The sequence below is a fragment of the Dioscorea cayenensis genome, chromosome 18 (assembly GCF_009730915.1).
Source record: "Dioscorea cayenensis subsp. rotundata cultivar TDr96_F1 chromosome 18, TDr96_F1_v2_PseudoChromosome.rev07_lg8_w22 25.fasta, whole genome shotgun sequence".
Classification (NCBI taxonomy): domain Eukaryota; kingdom Viridiplantae; phylum Streptophyta; class Magnoliopsida; order Dioscoreales; family Dioscoreaceae; genus Dioscorea; species Dioscorea cayenensis.
In genome coordinates, this window is record NC_052488.1 from 11051839 (window position 1) to 11065337 (window position 13499).

The 13499-nt window shown below is 36.2% G+C and overlaps 1 protein-coding gene across 1 annotated transcript; it reads right to left on the reverse strand.

The window, feature by feature from the left end:
- Positions 1–6517: 6517 nt before the first annotated feature.
- Positions 6518–7510, reverse strand: LOC120282783 (leucine-rich repeat protein FLOR 1-like). Its single transcript, XM_039289630.1, has one exon. It carries the CDS (start codon positions 7508–7510, stop codon positions 6518–6520), a length of 993 nt encoding a protein of 330 aa, XP_039145564.1.
- Positions 7511–13499: the final 5989 nt, after the last annotated feature.

The window sequence follows — 13499 nt, forward strand, 5'->3', positions numbered from 1 at the left end:
ATAAAGGTTTTTAATGTGGGAGTTGATTTGTAGTTTAATTTCTATAGCATTGGGTGAGGAAACATACCAAACAAGGAAAGTCTTTCACTACAAAGCACCAAACGTGCCCTTAGTCCCTGGGAAATTTCATTTTACTTGTTCCCTCTGACTTTTCCATATTCCATATAGTCCCTCTTTTATTATTTCCATTCCCTTTCAGTCATTGCCATCAAAGTCGTCAGTTAAGTGGCTGTGAATTGTCAAAATTGCCCTTGTCTCAAAAGTAAAGATTAAAGGGAGTTTTCCCTCCATGTCTCATCCACTTTTGGAGAAAATTAAAACCAAATCCCAAGGAAACTTCAAATGTCAGAACTTTTACATTTTTTTTATAAAATTATTCTTCTACTTCTTCTTCTTCTTCATCTTGTTGTTGAAACTTCCCTGTCTTTTGTTCTCCTTCGATTTCTTCATTATCCTCCTTATTATTCTTCACCTTTAGAGCCCGTGAAAAGAGCTTTCTTAGGTTCTTCATCATTTCATCTTTTATTCTCCATCTTCTAGAGACCATGGAAAATACTTTTTTGAGATTCTTCATTTTCTCATATTTTATAGTAAGTAACAACCGATAACCTTTCAAGTTTTTCCAAATTTCATGTAGGTGCTTATAATCAATGGAAACATTTTGTGCCGTGGCGAGATACAAAGGAGAAGGATGTCTGCTTCAATTCACCGTATTGAGTTCATGGGAAACAGTAATGGATGAAATATGTGAGTGATGGGCACTGGACGTTTCTCTAGTAAGGGTGAAGTTTCTGACACCTGACTTGTTGTCAAAGTAGTAAAAGTACCCTGGTGAGTGGGTAGTCGTATCTATAAGGAATAGTGATCAGAAACACAAGAATTGTTATTTAATTATGGTGAAGATGAATCAATAGTAGTGCGAACGATATTAATGCAAATAAAAATAAAGAAAACAAGAGAGAGAGAGACACACACAATAAAATGATAGGAGATGCAATCGATAGAAAGTGGGGCACTCGAACATTGCTCACCCTAGGACTATTGCTTCAAGTGCAAGACCAATGATTATGTCTCCCAATTAATGTCTAATGAGTCGTGGAAATCTTTAAACACACGATCCCAAACCTAAGGTCAACCGTGACTAACCCTACACTATGCCTCGGTGGAGAAAGCGCTCAAATCTCAACATCTCATACTGTGAAAGGTTGCTTAAAGCTCTAGGGACTCCAAGTGATAAACCTTATTCCCTAATCTAGATCTAACCCTTTGGTCCAGGCGAAAGACCCCTAGTCATAATTAAGCCCCAGCACTAAAGATTACTGCAACGCTTTACTCTGTCACTTGCGCAACTAAGCCCCAGCGGAGTTTCTCTCTTAGCACTTTACTCTATTGCAACCGCAAAGAACTCTTGGAACATGGAGGTAGGATAAATCACACCGGAAGGGAAAGGGGACGTTCTGCTACCTCTCGACTCACCCTCTCAACCTTCTCCAACCTGACTTTGTCTAACCCTCATGGTGTGTCACTCATCTACAAGGATTACCAAGATGGATTCTCAACTCTAGTGTCATTCTAAGGGAAAATCAACTCAACAAGAATTCAAGATTGGATTTCAATTAGAACATCAATTAAAGAAAGCATAATAAATGGTCAATGAAACAAAATCATCCTAGGGTTTACAAGTCCAAGCACCCACTAGAAGTTTAGCTCTCCATGGAGCAAAATACAATCAATAATAAAATCAAAAGTAAAAACATGCAATCCATGAGTAAAACCCCCTTGTAGTCTATATCGATGGTCAATGAAACAATAACTACTACAGTACTTCACCAAAATACTACTGATTCCACACTTTTCATCGAGGTCACATGAATGGGCACACATCCATGCGGTAGATCGTGCTATGTCTTCAATAAAAATCACCTTGATGACAATCTTGCTAACATTACACAAGTCAGAACATGCGAATGTGACTGCCTTTGTGCCCCTCCAAACCATGTATTTGGTTGAGCATAATGGAGGTTGGCACACAATCACGTGTCTTTAAGCACAACTCGTGTCTTCGCGTTTGTTCACTTCAAGATTTCATCAACAAAGTGTATCCACGATCTACTTTTAGATCCTTTTTTTCACAATTGTCTCCACAACCCTTCATGCACAAAAGAACACAAATACACATGCATAAGTAATAAAATTTGAGAAAAGTAATGCTCAATGTATGAAAAGAATGCTTCTTATTACTAATACACAAGCACTTATCACTCGTACAAAATACTTTGCCAAATCGAGTGCTAGTTACCTTTAATTTGTGTGTTTTTGTATAATTAAACACTTTTATGTGTATTAAATTAGCTTCATGTGTTTCTTGTAGTAACAGTACTTCCTATGTAATATCAATACTTTCTGTGTAATATTATGCATTCTTGTGTAATATTATCCTTTTTGTGTAGTTTTTAAGTTTGGTGTGTATTAAACTTTGTTTTTGATATTGTCTATGTTATGCATTGTCATGCAGGGACTCCTTAGTAAGCATAAATGCTGATGTTGAGACTTTTCTATTCCAACATCCTCCCACGGGGTATTCAATATTGCCATCGTTGAGAATGACAGTGAGGGATTTAAGCGTGCGTTTTTCTCATTTTGGGCTTGTTTGTTGGGGTTCAAGCAGGGGTACAGGGGATTACTTGTTGTTGATGAAACGCATTTGCTTGGTAAATACAGTGGGATTCTATTAGGTACAACAAGCAAAGATGACAATGAGTGTATCTTCCATGTATTATCGCTGTGGTCGATAATGAAACATATGAGAATTGGAATTGGTTTCTTGCTACTCTCATGGAGGTATTGTATAGTCAAGATGACTACACAAAAGGTATTACATTCATTTAGGATCAATTCAAGGGTCTTGTTAACGTAGTTGCGAGAGCCTTCCTCTCATCGCTGCATGGTTATTATCTGCGCCTGATAAGTACTTATGTATAAGTAATATGAAGTATTTTTTTTACATTGAGCATTACTTTTATCAGATTTTATCACTTATGCATGTGTATTTATGTTCTTTTCTGCATTTAGGGTTGTGGAGACAAGTGTGGAAGAAAGGAACCAAAAGTAAATCGTAGATGTAATTTTTTTTTTATGAAGTTCTTGGATTGAGCAAACGTGAAGATACAAGTTGTGCTCAAAGGCATTTGGGTGTGTGCCAACCTCCCTTGTACTCAAGAGAATACACAAATTAGAGAGACACAAAGGTAGTCACACTCATGTGTTCTGACTCGTGCAATACTAGCAAGATCTTCGTCATTGTGGTTTAGTTGAAGATGCAATGCGATCTACTGCATGGAGGTGTGCCCATTCATGTGGCCTCGATGAGAAGTGTGGATTCAGCAGTATTTTGGTGAAGTACTGTAGAAGTTTACAGTAGTAAATCACTGTAGCAGTTATTGTTCATAGTTCGCCGGATACAGAATTCTGTAAATTCACACGGGCGTGTGGAAATTCCACACGCTAGTGTGGATGCCCGATTTTAGCCCCTATAAATACCGTGGTTTGAGACGTTTTGAAGGATTTTTTCCCCATTTTTTGTCTACCATTGGAGGTGCTTGCGGCTAAGGTTTGGAGAGGCTTTGGCTAGGTATTAGAGCGGTTCTACAGCCTTCGACATAGCGTTCCTTTGGAAGATAGTTATTGGGGAGCTTTCATCGGTATTGATTCGGCGAGGTGTGTCGTAGGCTTGATAAGGGAACTTTTGGAGAAGATGAGACCGCTCCGCGAGACCATCGATATAGACTACAAGGGGTTTTATCTATAGATACATGCTTTTACTTATGATTTCATTATTGATTGCGTAATGATCCATGGAGAGCTAAACCCCTAGTGGGTGTTGGACTTGTAAACCCTAGGATGATTTTGCTTCATTGACTTTTTATTATGTGTCTTTAAATGATGTTTTAATTGAGTTTCAACCTTGAAAGCTTATTGAATTGATTTTCCCTTAGAGTGACACTAGGGTTGAGAATCTATATTAGTAATCCTTGTGAATGAGTGACACTTCATTAGGATTAGACAAAGCTAGGTTGGAGAGGGTCTAGAGGATGAGTCGAGAGATAGCGGAATGTCATCTTTCCCTTCTGGTGTGATTCATACTACCTCCACGTTCCAAGAATTCTTTGCGGTCACAATGGAGTGAAGTGCTAAGAGACGGACTCAACTGGGGCTTAGTTGCGTGAGCAACAGAGTGAAGTGTTGAAGTAATCCTTAGTGTTGGGCTTAATTGTGACTAGGGGTCTTTCGTCTGGACCAAAGGGTTAGATCTATATTAGGGAATAGGGTTTATCACTTGGAGTCCCTAGAGCTTTAAGCAACTTTGCACAGTATGAGGCGTCGAGAGTATTCCTTTCCACCGAGGCATAGTGTAGGATTAGTCATGGTTGACCTTAGGTTTGCGACTGTGTGTTTTAAGATTTCCACGACTCATTAAACATCAGTTAGGAGACATAATGATTAGTCTTGCACTTGAAACAATAGTCCAAAGGTGAGCAATGCATGGGTGCCCCATTTTCTATCGATTGCCTCTCCTCATATTCTATTACGTCTCTTTCTTCTTTACTTTATTTTTATTGGCATAGATATTGTTCACAACACTCTTGAATCATCTTCACCATAGTTAAATAGCAATTCTAGTGTTTCTGAGCACTATTCCCTGTGGATATGACTACACTTTCACCATGGTACTTTATTACTTCGACAACCCGTGCACTTGCGATACATATACGCAAGGGTTGTGACAGTGCCATTTGGAGGCCAAGATATTTACCAGTAACGAGCATGGTCGATTCTATTAGGTTAAATTAAATCGACAGTTTAGTGTTTTTCTATGTATTAGTAAACGCTAGCGTGTAAAATTTTTTGTTAGTGTTTAAACCAATTTGTTCCTGTGTAGTACTAAACGGCCATATGTAGATAAAACTGTTAATGTGTAATACTTTTTATACTTGTGTACTACCTAACGTTAATGTATAAAATACTATATTCATATGTATTATTTTCGATTTGTTTGTATGATATTACATTCATATGTAATATAATCACTGCATGTGTAGTAAATATAGTTAATGCGTATAATCGTACATTGCTATGTATTATTATAGGTTCGTTTGTAACATTAATTGTTTATATAAATTACCAACTTTTAATTGCCTTCTTGCATATTAACGTGTAGGTTTAAACTTATGAACATGCTAGCTGAGCCGCACAAAGTGCCACCTAAGTGGGATACATACCTTCGCCTTGAGATACGAAAGAAACTTGAACAAATTGTCAAAGACAGTCAGTTTTTGCAGGTGGGCCGATCAATCGATGACACTTATGAAGTGGTTGACGATTACAACAGTGCTGTCAACGAAAGTGCTTTTGCAGGAGATGAGGAATAATCATCAATCATGTAATGCAGTCATTGAGGACTAATAATAAAAAATCTTTTATGCAGTTATTTTATTTATTTTCAAGTTTTGTACTATCTATGTGTATGTTTACATGTAGGTGTGTGTATATTTTATTTGTTTCCTGTTTGATAACAAATGTTTCTGTATAATCTTAGATGTTCTTGTGTAGTATATAGTGTTCCTATGTAAGTATGCTTCTTTTTATGTGATTATGTTTGTTCGTGTTTAATTGTGTTTGTTCCTATGTAATTATAGTTGTACTTGTGTGTTATACGATTTTCCAGTTCATTGTTCAATTTTCCTTTGTATATGTGTTTCCAATGTTATGGATTTGTATTTTCCGAAATGTTTATATGTTGAAATAAAAGATTTTATTGACAAAAAATAAATAATAAATAATGTTTAATAATAATAATAAATAAATAAATAATTAAATAATTAAAAATAATATTGATAAATAATAAATAAAGAAGAAGAAAAAGAGGAATAAATAATAAATAAGTAGAAAATGAAGAAAAAGAATAAATAAGAAATAAGAAAAAAAAAAAGGTAATCTTTTCTTTTCGCGTGGTTAGAGAAGTTTCTCTACTAAAGGGACATTCCGGTAATTTCCACTGGCACTTAACCCCATATTTCACATCGTTTGTGGAATCTGGATTGGAAAAAAAACTCAATAAAGGAGGGACTTTCAAGGAAATGGGAAACTAGCAGAGATTAATAGGGAAAGTGCAAATTTCTCGGAGACTATTAAATACTTTCCACTTGAATATATTATTTGTTTATTTTGTTCTTTCAGGCTTCATGTGAGTTTTGGTATAGTTAAAGTAAACAAGATTTATAATGATGATAACGATGATGATGATGATTTGATAATTAAAGATGCCTTTGGTTTGCACAACAAGAAGTTCACAATACCATTATTTATTTAAACATCAGGTTCATTAATTACGTAGACATTGATTTTCAATTTTTTTCTTTCTTAAAATTGAAAAGCATACTTTGCCTCCAACAACAGCCTAGTCCGAATCTGCATTTTCAACGATCAATTCATTTCTTGGCCGTGGATATCTGTAGAGCTAATGGTGGCAGCTAGGCAGCGGAGTTCCGCAGAGGCATTTGTTATGCTGGTAGCAAGACGCGTCAAACGACTTCATCTGCCCACCAGTTGGTATCCTACCACATAGCATGTTATGGCTGACATTGAAAGTGTTCAAATCATTTAGATGAGCCAGCGACGCCGGGATGGTGCCGTTGATGCGGTTGAAGCTCAGGTCAAGCAAGCGCAAGTTCTGAGGGAAACTCAGTGAGGACATGTCCATCTCGAGCTGGTTCCTTGAAAGGTCGATCTCAGTGGCTTGTTTTGATTGACTAAAGAGAAATGAGGCATCACCAGTGAAACGGTTTCCGGCGAGGTAGATATATCCCAAGTCAGCATCACCAAGAGAGATAGGGATCTCTCCGGTGAGGAGATTGTCTGAGAGGTAGAGGAGGTTCCTGGACGTGAGACGGCGGAAGAGGGCTGGTGGGATGGTGCCGGTTAGCTTGTTGCCAAAGAGAGTAAGACGGTCAAGTTTAGGGAGCGAAGCAATGGAGTCAGGAATGGGGCCGGTGTGGAGGTTGCCAGAAAGGTCAAGGTTTGTGAGTTCTTTTAATTCACTGAGGAAGCCGGGGATGGGACCGGAGAGGGAGGTGAATCTGATTGTGAGGCTGGTGAGAGGGAGTTTGGTGATTGAGTATGGGATAGTACCAGTGAGGGAAGGGGAGTATTCAATATTGATGCTGAAGAGGAAGGGGAGGTCTCCAATTGAGGGGGAGATGGTGCCAGAGATGTTAAAGAAGCTCATGTCAAGAGTGAGGACACGGTTGGTGAGGGAGCTGCAGATGACGCCAGGCCAAGAGCAGCAGGCGGTGCTGGATGTCCATGAGAGATCTTCTGGTCTGGTGAAGAGATTGAGAAGAGCCTTCTTGTCATCCTTGTGGCACTTGGCTGAAGAGACTAAGAGAGGGAAACACGAGCTCAGTAGCATGAGAATGACGGTGATGTGTGGGAGTAATGGCAGCTTAGACATGCTTGGTATGGTTTGGTTTGAGATTGAAAAGCATCAAAGCAAAGAGAAGTATTTATGGAGAAGAATGGGTTGCGCCAACGCATGATGCATGCCTTGTAATATGAATTAATAATACGTTTATTTCTTCTTCCTGGAAACAGGCTGGAAGAAAATAGAATATATCACTTCTGCCCCTTGTGCTGACTTCTTTCAGCCTTCTCTATATAAAATATTAGGTAAAGGCCACGCAAGCAGATGGCTCGGGCGACAACTCTCCTCGGCTCATGTTCCACATGTGGAAATTATGCATGAAATAATTTTTTACTCTCTTATCCGTTTTATTTATTTATTTATTTATTTTAACTTAATTATATAGATCTAAGAGTTCGCTAAAATGAGTTAGTAATTTAAAATTAATAAAATTTATATTCATTTTTAAAAATTATTTTTATTTAAAATATGTTTTAAAAAATAAATAATTAAATATAATTTATTAGAAGTTATGGAAGTACATTAAATACAAAAGGTAAATTTAAAAAAATAATATTTATACTTACAAATTTTTTAAATTAACAAGTAAAAAAAACTCTAAAATGAGACAAGTAAAAAAAGAACGGGATGGAGTGTTTTTTATCCTATTCTATCTTGTGGTTCTCCAACCACATTAATGTAGTATGCATAATTAATTTAAGTGAAAATTGCCAAAAACACCCTCTAAGTTTGCATTATTGCCAAAACCACCCCGTTAGTTTTGCACTCCCCAAAAACCCCTTCCTTTTTATTTCCATGCTTTTCAACCCCCAAAGCATGTAACAGATGTCAACGGAGTTATTTTAAAATTTTATAGACAAAAATGCCCTTGCATGGGGAGTCGTGACTCTGACCCATTTTCAGGTATGAGAGGAAGTGGGGGTTTTTTTCGTAGGGTAACCCCAAGAGAGGAATTTCTTGGAGCTTTTTTTAGTTATTTTTTTCTCAACTAGAGTCTTCGCTAAACCATTTCAAGTCGTCTCGAGAGTTGTCTCTACGTACGACCCTCTGTAATCGCAGCTTTTTCCCTTTCCACCGAAAGATCTCGTAGGAGAAGTCCCCCGCAAAGTAGTTGGCATTTCATCAGTTTGCAAACTAAGGTATTGAGTATGGTTTTTATATTAACTGCTCATTACAAAGAAAGATTTTTCGGTTTTGTTTTGTGCTCCTGTTTTTGTTGGAAGATATTGAAGTCTGCGGGGGGATTTCTCTGCTGGGGTTTTGTTAGTCTGCAGGGTAATTTCTCGGCTACGGTTTTGTGTTGTTTTGCGCTTTCGTCTGTATATACTATCGGAATAGTTTTTTCGATTGTTATGATTTGTGTAATATTTATAATGTACAATTCTCCTTTCATTTGATATGGTTTCAGTTTAAAAAATGAGGTTTACGTTTAACAAATGAGATGTTACAGTTTAAATTTTGTTATCTCTGTTTAAGTATTGTTGTCTCTGTTTAATAAACTAGTTCTCTGTTTAACAAATGATATCTCCGTTTAAGAACTGAAGGTTACCGTTTAAAATCTTATATTTCCGCTTAATGTGTTGTTATTGTCGCAGGCTTTTGACTATGGCGGTCAATCTAGTTAATGGGCGATGTTATTTGACACCGGTAGTGGAGACCTTAGCTGAATTGAAAGATAACATGACCCCTCGACACTGGGAGATCATCCGAAGGACACCGTTTGCAGCATTCACTGAACTGGAAGCTATCTACCAAGAGAGGGCCCTTCTTGATTCTCTATTGCAAAGGTACGATGGCCGCACCAATAAATTCAGGATCGGGGAAAGCCTGCTGAGTTTCAGGCCTCAAGATGTGGCCCTCTTTTTTGGTCTGCGTTGTGATGGCGACGCAGTCGTGTTTAAGAAGAATAAAATCCGCTCAGTGTTCGAAGGTAGGTATTTATCAAAAACCTATGACAGACACAGAGACTCCATCAAGAGCGCTCTTGTCCAACTTGTTCGACAGAGGGGGGAAGAAGAAAATTTTGTCAAACTCCTGAAATGTTCAACACCATCAAAACGTTGTCCAATATCCAACGACAGCACTTCAGAATGATCTGACGAGGAAGGAAGACATCCCACACCGTCAGGGTCACCATGGGATTGAACGGGAGCACTCGCAGAATCTGAATTCCTGCCAACACTTCAGTCAAATGAAAAGATCAATATGTTAAGCGGAGAATATAATATTTAAGGGATAATGCCAATATTTAAACGTTAAATTAAATACTTAAACCATTACTAATTAACGTAAACGAATAGTATAATATGTTAAACAGTAACTGACATATTTAAACAATAATGAACCCATACAACTGGATCAAATAAAAGAGAAGGAACTTACAACGAGTAAAACTAGTTTTCATTAGGATTCCGTAATGGCACATTGTCTGTCTCGACAACAAGATCAACTACACCGCATTTGAAGATGGAGTGCACGTGACACATTCGCTGGAAGTCAACATCGTTTTCTATTGGACAAACCGTTTTATATCCATCTGGTGTGATAAACTTCACCGTGACAAGGGAAACTTCGAGACCCTATCGCTCACATATCTCAGCTAACACCAACTCCCAAGAAGTCTGAGCCGTGAACATTAGCACTCTTCCCTCCCCGTTGAATCTAGCAATACCTCAAAAATTCTCCATAATATACCGGCCGAAAACCAAATCGTACAAACCAAATGAAATGAAGAACAAAAAGAAGACGAAGAAGAAGAAAAAGAAGATGTAAACAACAAACAACAGTCAGATAGGCAAACAAAAAAGTGCACAGTTGTATGCATAGAGGATAGACTAGACGTGATGTGATGTGATTGGGCAGTATTTTTTCCTCCATCTCAAGGGCAAAAAGTGAAATATATGTCAATGTCGCGAGGAAGACATATTGTCATCGCTCGAATGAAAGTTCTCACCTCAACATGAGTCTCTGTTTAAACGTCAAGCTGTTTATGTTTAAACAGATATATATAGTGTTTAAAATAACGGTTAACTTTTTTTAACTAAAAGTCTATATCATGTAAATATTATGTAAAACCGCTTTAAACATCTTTTATGTATGTGATTAAACACCGTTGTCATTGTTTAAAAGAGTAAATCGATTATTGTTTAACTGCTTTGTATTGTTTACAATGCCGTTCTTTGTTTCTCAAATTGTTATGTCTCTGTTTAAATTTGAAAAGTTATCACAAGGTGATGCTCAAATAGGTTTGTTTGTTTAAAATATTTAAACGTTTAAGTATCGCTTTTTTTCCCTTTAACTTGATTTTTCTCTGTTTAAATTTCATTTTCTTATTCAATATCAACTTACTTAAAATACAAATCTCTGATAACATTCTTATTCAATATTAACTTTATTTTGCCCTGTTTAAATTTCATTTTCTCAGTTTAACAGTTTCTTATGAAGTATCAACGTAATTACAATGAAATGTACTTAAAATACAAATCTCTGATAAAAATACATTTAATACAATATAATACAACATTCATTTTATTATTAAATATCAGCGTAATTACAAATGACCTTCACTTAAAATACAAATCTCTGATAAAAATAGAATGTAAGACAATACAAAAATTCTCTGTTTAAGCTTCAAACTCTCCGTTTAACGAACGACGTAACCATCACGGACAGTCATTGCTTTATAGATCAAGTACACCTTTGAATAGGGTGTCCACAACACTCGCTCCAGCCAGACCACATTTTTTTATAGATCAAGTTCTTTTTAAAGGATATGTGATGAACCTTCTTCTGGTAATCATCCGCAATCAACTTGTAGGTGAAACTTTCTTTTCTTGACCCAAGGCAAAATGCACTTCCGTCATTGCTTACCCGTAGAGTAGAGCAAGAAGGCGAACATTTCGACTTGGGCAAGAAAAAGAAAGTTTTCACCTACAGGCTGTTTAGGGATGACAAGAGGAAAACAATCATGACACATCCTGTAAAAAGTCTATGATCTTAAAAATGTGGTTTGAATGGAGCGAATGTCGTGAACACCAAATGTTCGACTCGACAGGATGACCATCACACAAGAAGAAGAGGAAGAGGAAGATGAGTGGTTGCGCCAGTAGAGTATGTTCAACGAAATGGTTCTTCCTTCCCATTTATACTGCGAAATCCAACAGCCTGATGCCGCTTCGGCTTCCGATTTTTATGTGCGACAGTAGTGGAAACGCTTGGGTAACCGAGCGTGCATTAATTACGCTTGGAGACCGCTGCCACCATCGCATTGTATATTTTAAGCGGATAAAAATACAGTTTAAACGATAAAAGAACAAATTTAAACATAGAAGCCAATATTTAAACCAGATCAGATATATTTAAATCTAAAGTTCAATATTTAAACAATACTAAGAAGTATATACACAATGCCTACTCGGCAACAGATTCATTGCATGATCTGCGATTGTGACCGGAAGCGTTGTAATGGCTACAACACAACTTGCGGACCGGAAGGGTGGCAATGGCTAAAACGCAACTCACCGTCCTCGGACGCTTACGACTCGATCCTCTTGTATCTAGCAACAGCACAAAAACTCTCTATAATTTAATCGGAAGAGCTAAAATTGAGTACACCAAATGAGAAGAAGAAAAAGAAGAACAAGAACAAGAAGAACAAGATATGAGCACCCTAAACTTTGTTTGAGAAAAAGCAAGCAGGAGGCATTGGAAAACTATGCATAAAGTTCGGACATGATATGATTGGGCGCCATTTTTCCCTCTTTTTGCAAGGGCAAAAAAGGAATTTCATATCATGGACCCAGTTCAACTTACCGGCAGGGGGTTAAAGGGAATGTAAAATATAACGGAGGGCTGTCCGGGGTGTGCAAAAGTTGGAGGGAGTTTTTGGGAAGTTTTGAAAATGACGAGGGGTGAAGAGTAATTTTCCCTTAATTTAATGTACTTATGCCTAAGATTTGTTTAGAATTAAAAATACTTAAATATTTTAAATTATATAATAATTTGTGTTTTATCATACCAACAATAATATATTTTTTTAAATTATGTTTTGATTCTAATTTCAACAGAAGAAATACATTCATGTTTTCAATTTGTCTCTCTCTAACATAACTATCATCCCTCACTTCACGAAAATTGCTTGTGACAATGGCAACATGATTGTTGCTGATCGAAAGGATAGATCATACTATTTTATTTTTTTGCAATGAAGTAATAAAATAAATGACTTTTTAATTGCAGAGTCAAAAAGACTAAGTTTACTCGAGAAAAGCTAACAAGAAGATGACCCTCGAGAAAGGTATAGGGTGCATTGGTTTATGGAATGGGAACGGGGGCAATGGGATTGGAAATAGTGAAAGTGATGAGACTAGAAATAAGGTGATAGAAATAGTAATAAAACTATGTTTGTTTTGAGAGATAAATTATTGGGAATAAGAGAAGGGAGGGAAAGTAATATAGTAAAAATACTTTTATATTTTTAAAGTAAAATGTAATAAATTTATAAAAACTACATTTTTATTCATAAACTATCTTAAATATCATTTTTTTATTTTAATTACTATAATTAAATATTTAAAATAAATATTTTAATTTAATAATTCATTATTTAATTAATTTATATTAAGTGAATAATTCTTTATTTGTGAAATATTGAACATGATTGTTATTTTAATTGCTATAATAAATTTCACTTTAATGTGTATTATTATTTATTCATTACTAATTAACTATGTAAATTATATAATAATTTTGATAATTTTAAATTATTTTTTGATAAAATATTCATAATATTATTATTTATTTAGATTATTATAATTAAAAAAAGAAAAAAATAAGGGTAATGATGCCATTTTGCATGGGTTAATGACCGTCATTACTCCATTTTTGAGAGTAATGACCATTACCTTGTCTATGGGTAAACCAGTACTCTTGCAAGGATTGTGACTTATGATGGATACTCAAACTTGAGTATCGATGCAAAATGTGAACAAAAAGGGAACCATTACTCAATACTAACAAA

Bases quoted from the DNA above. Each gene is read 5' to 3' on its own strand.
- LOC120282783 (XM_039289630.1), bottom strand. From the start codon at position 7,510: ATGTCTAAGCTGCCATTACTCCCACACATCACCGTCATTCTCATGCTA.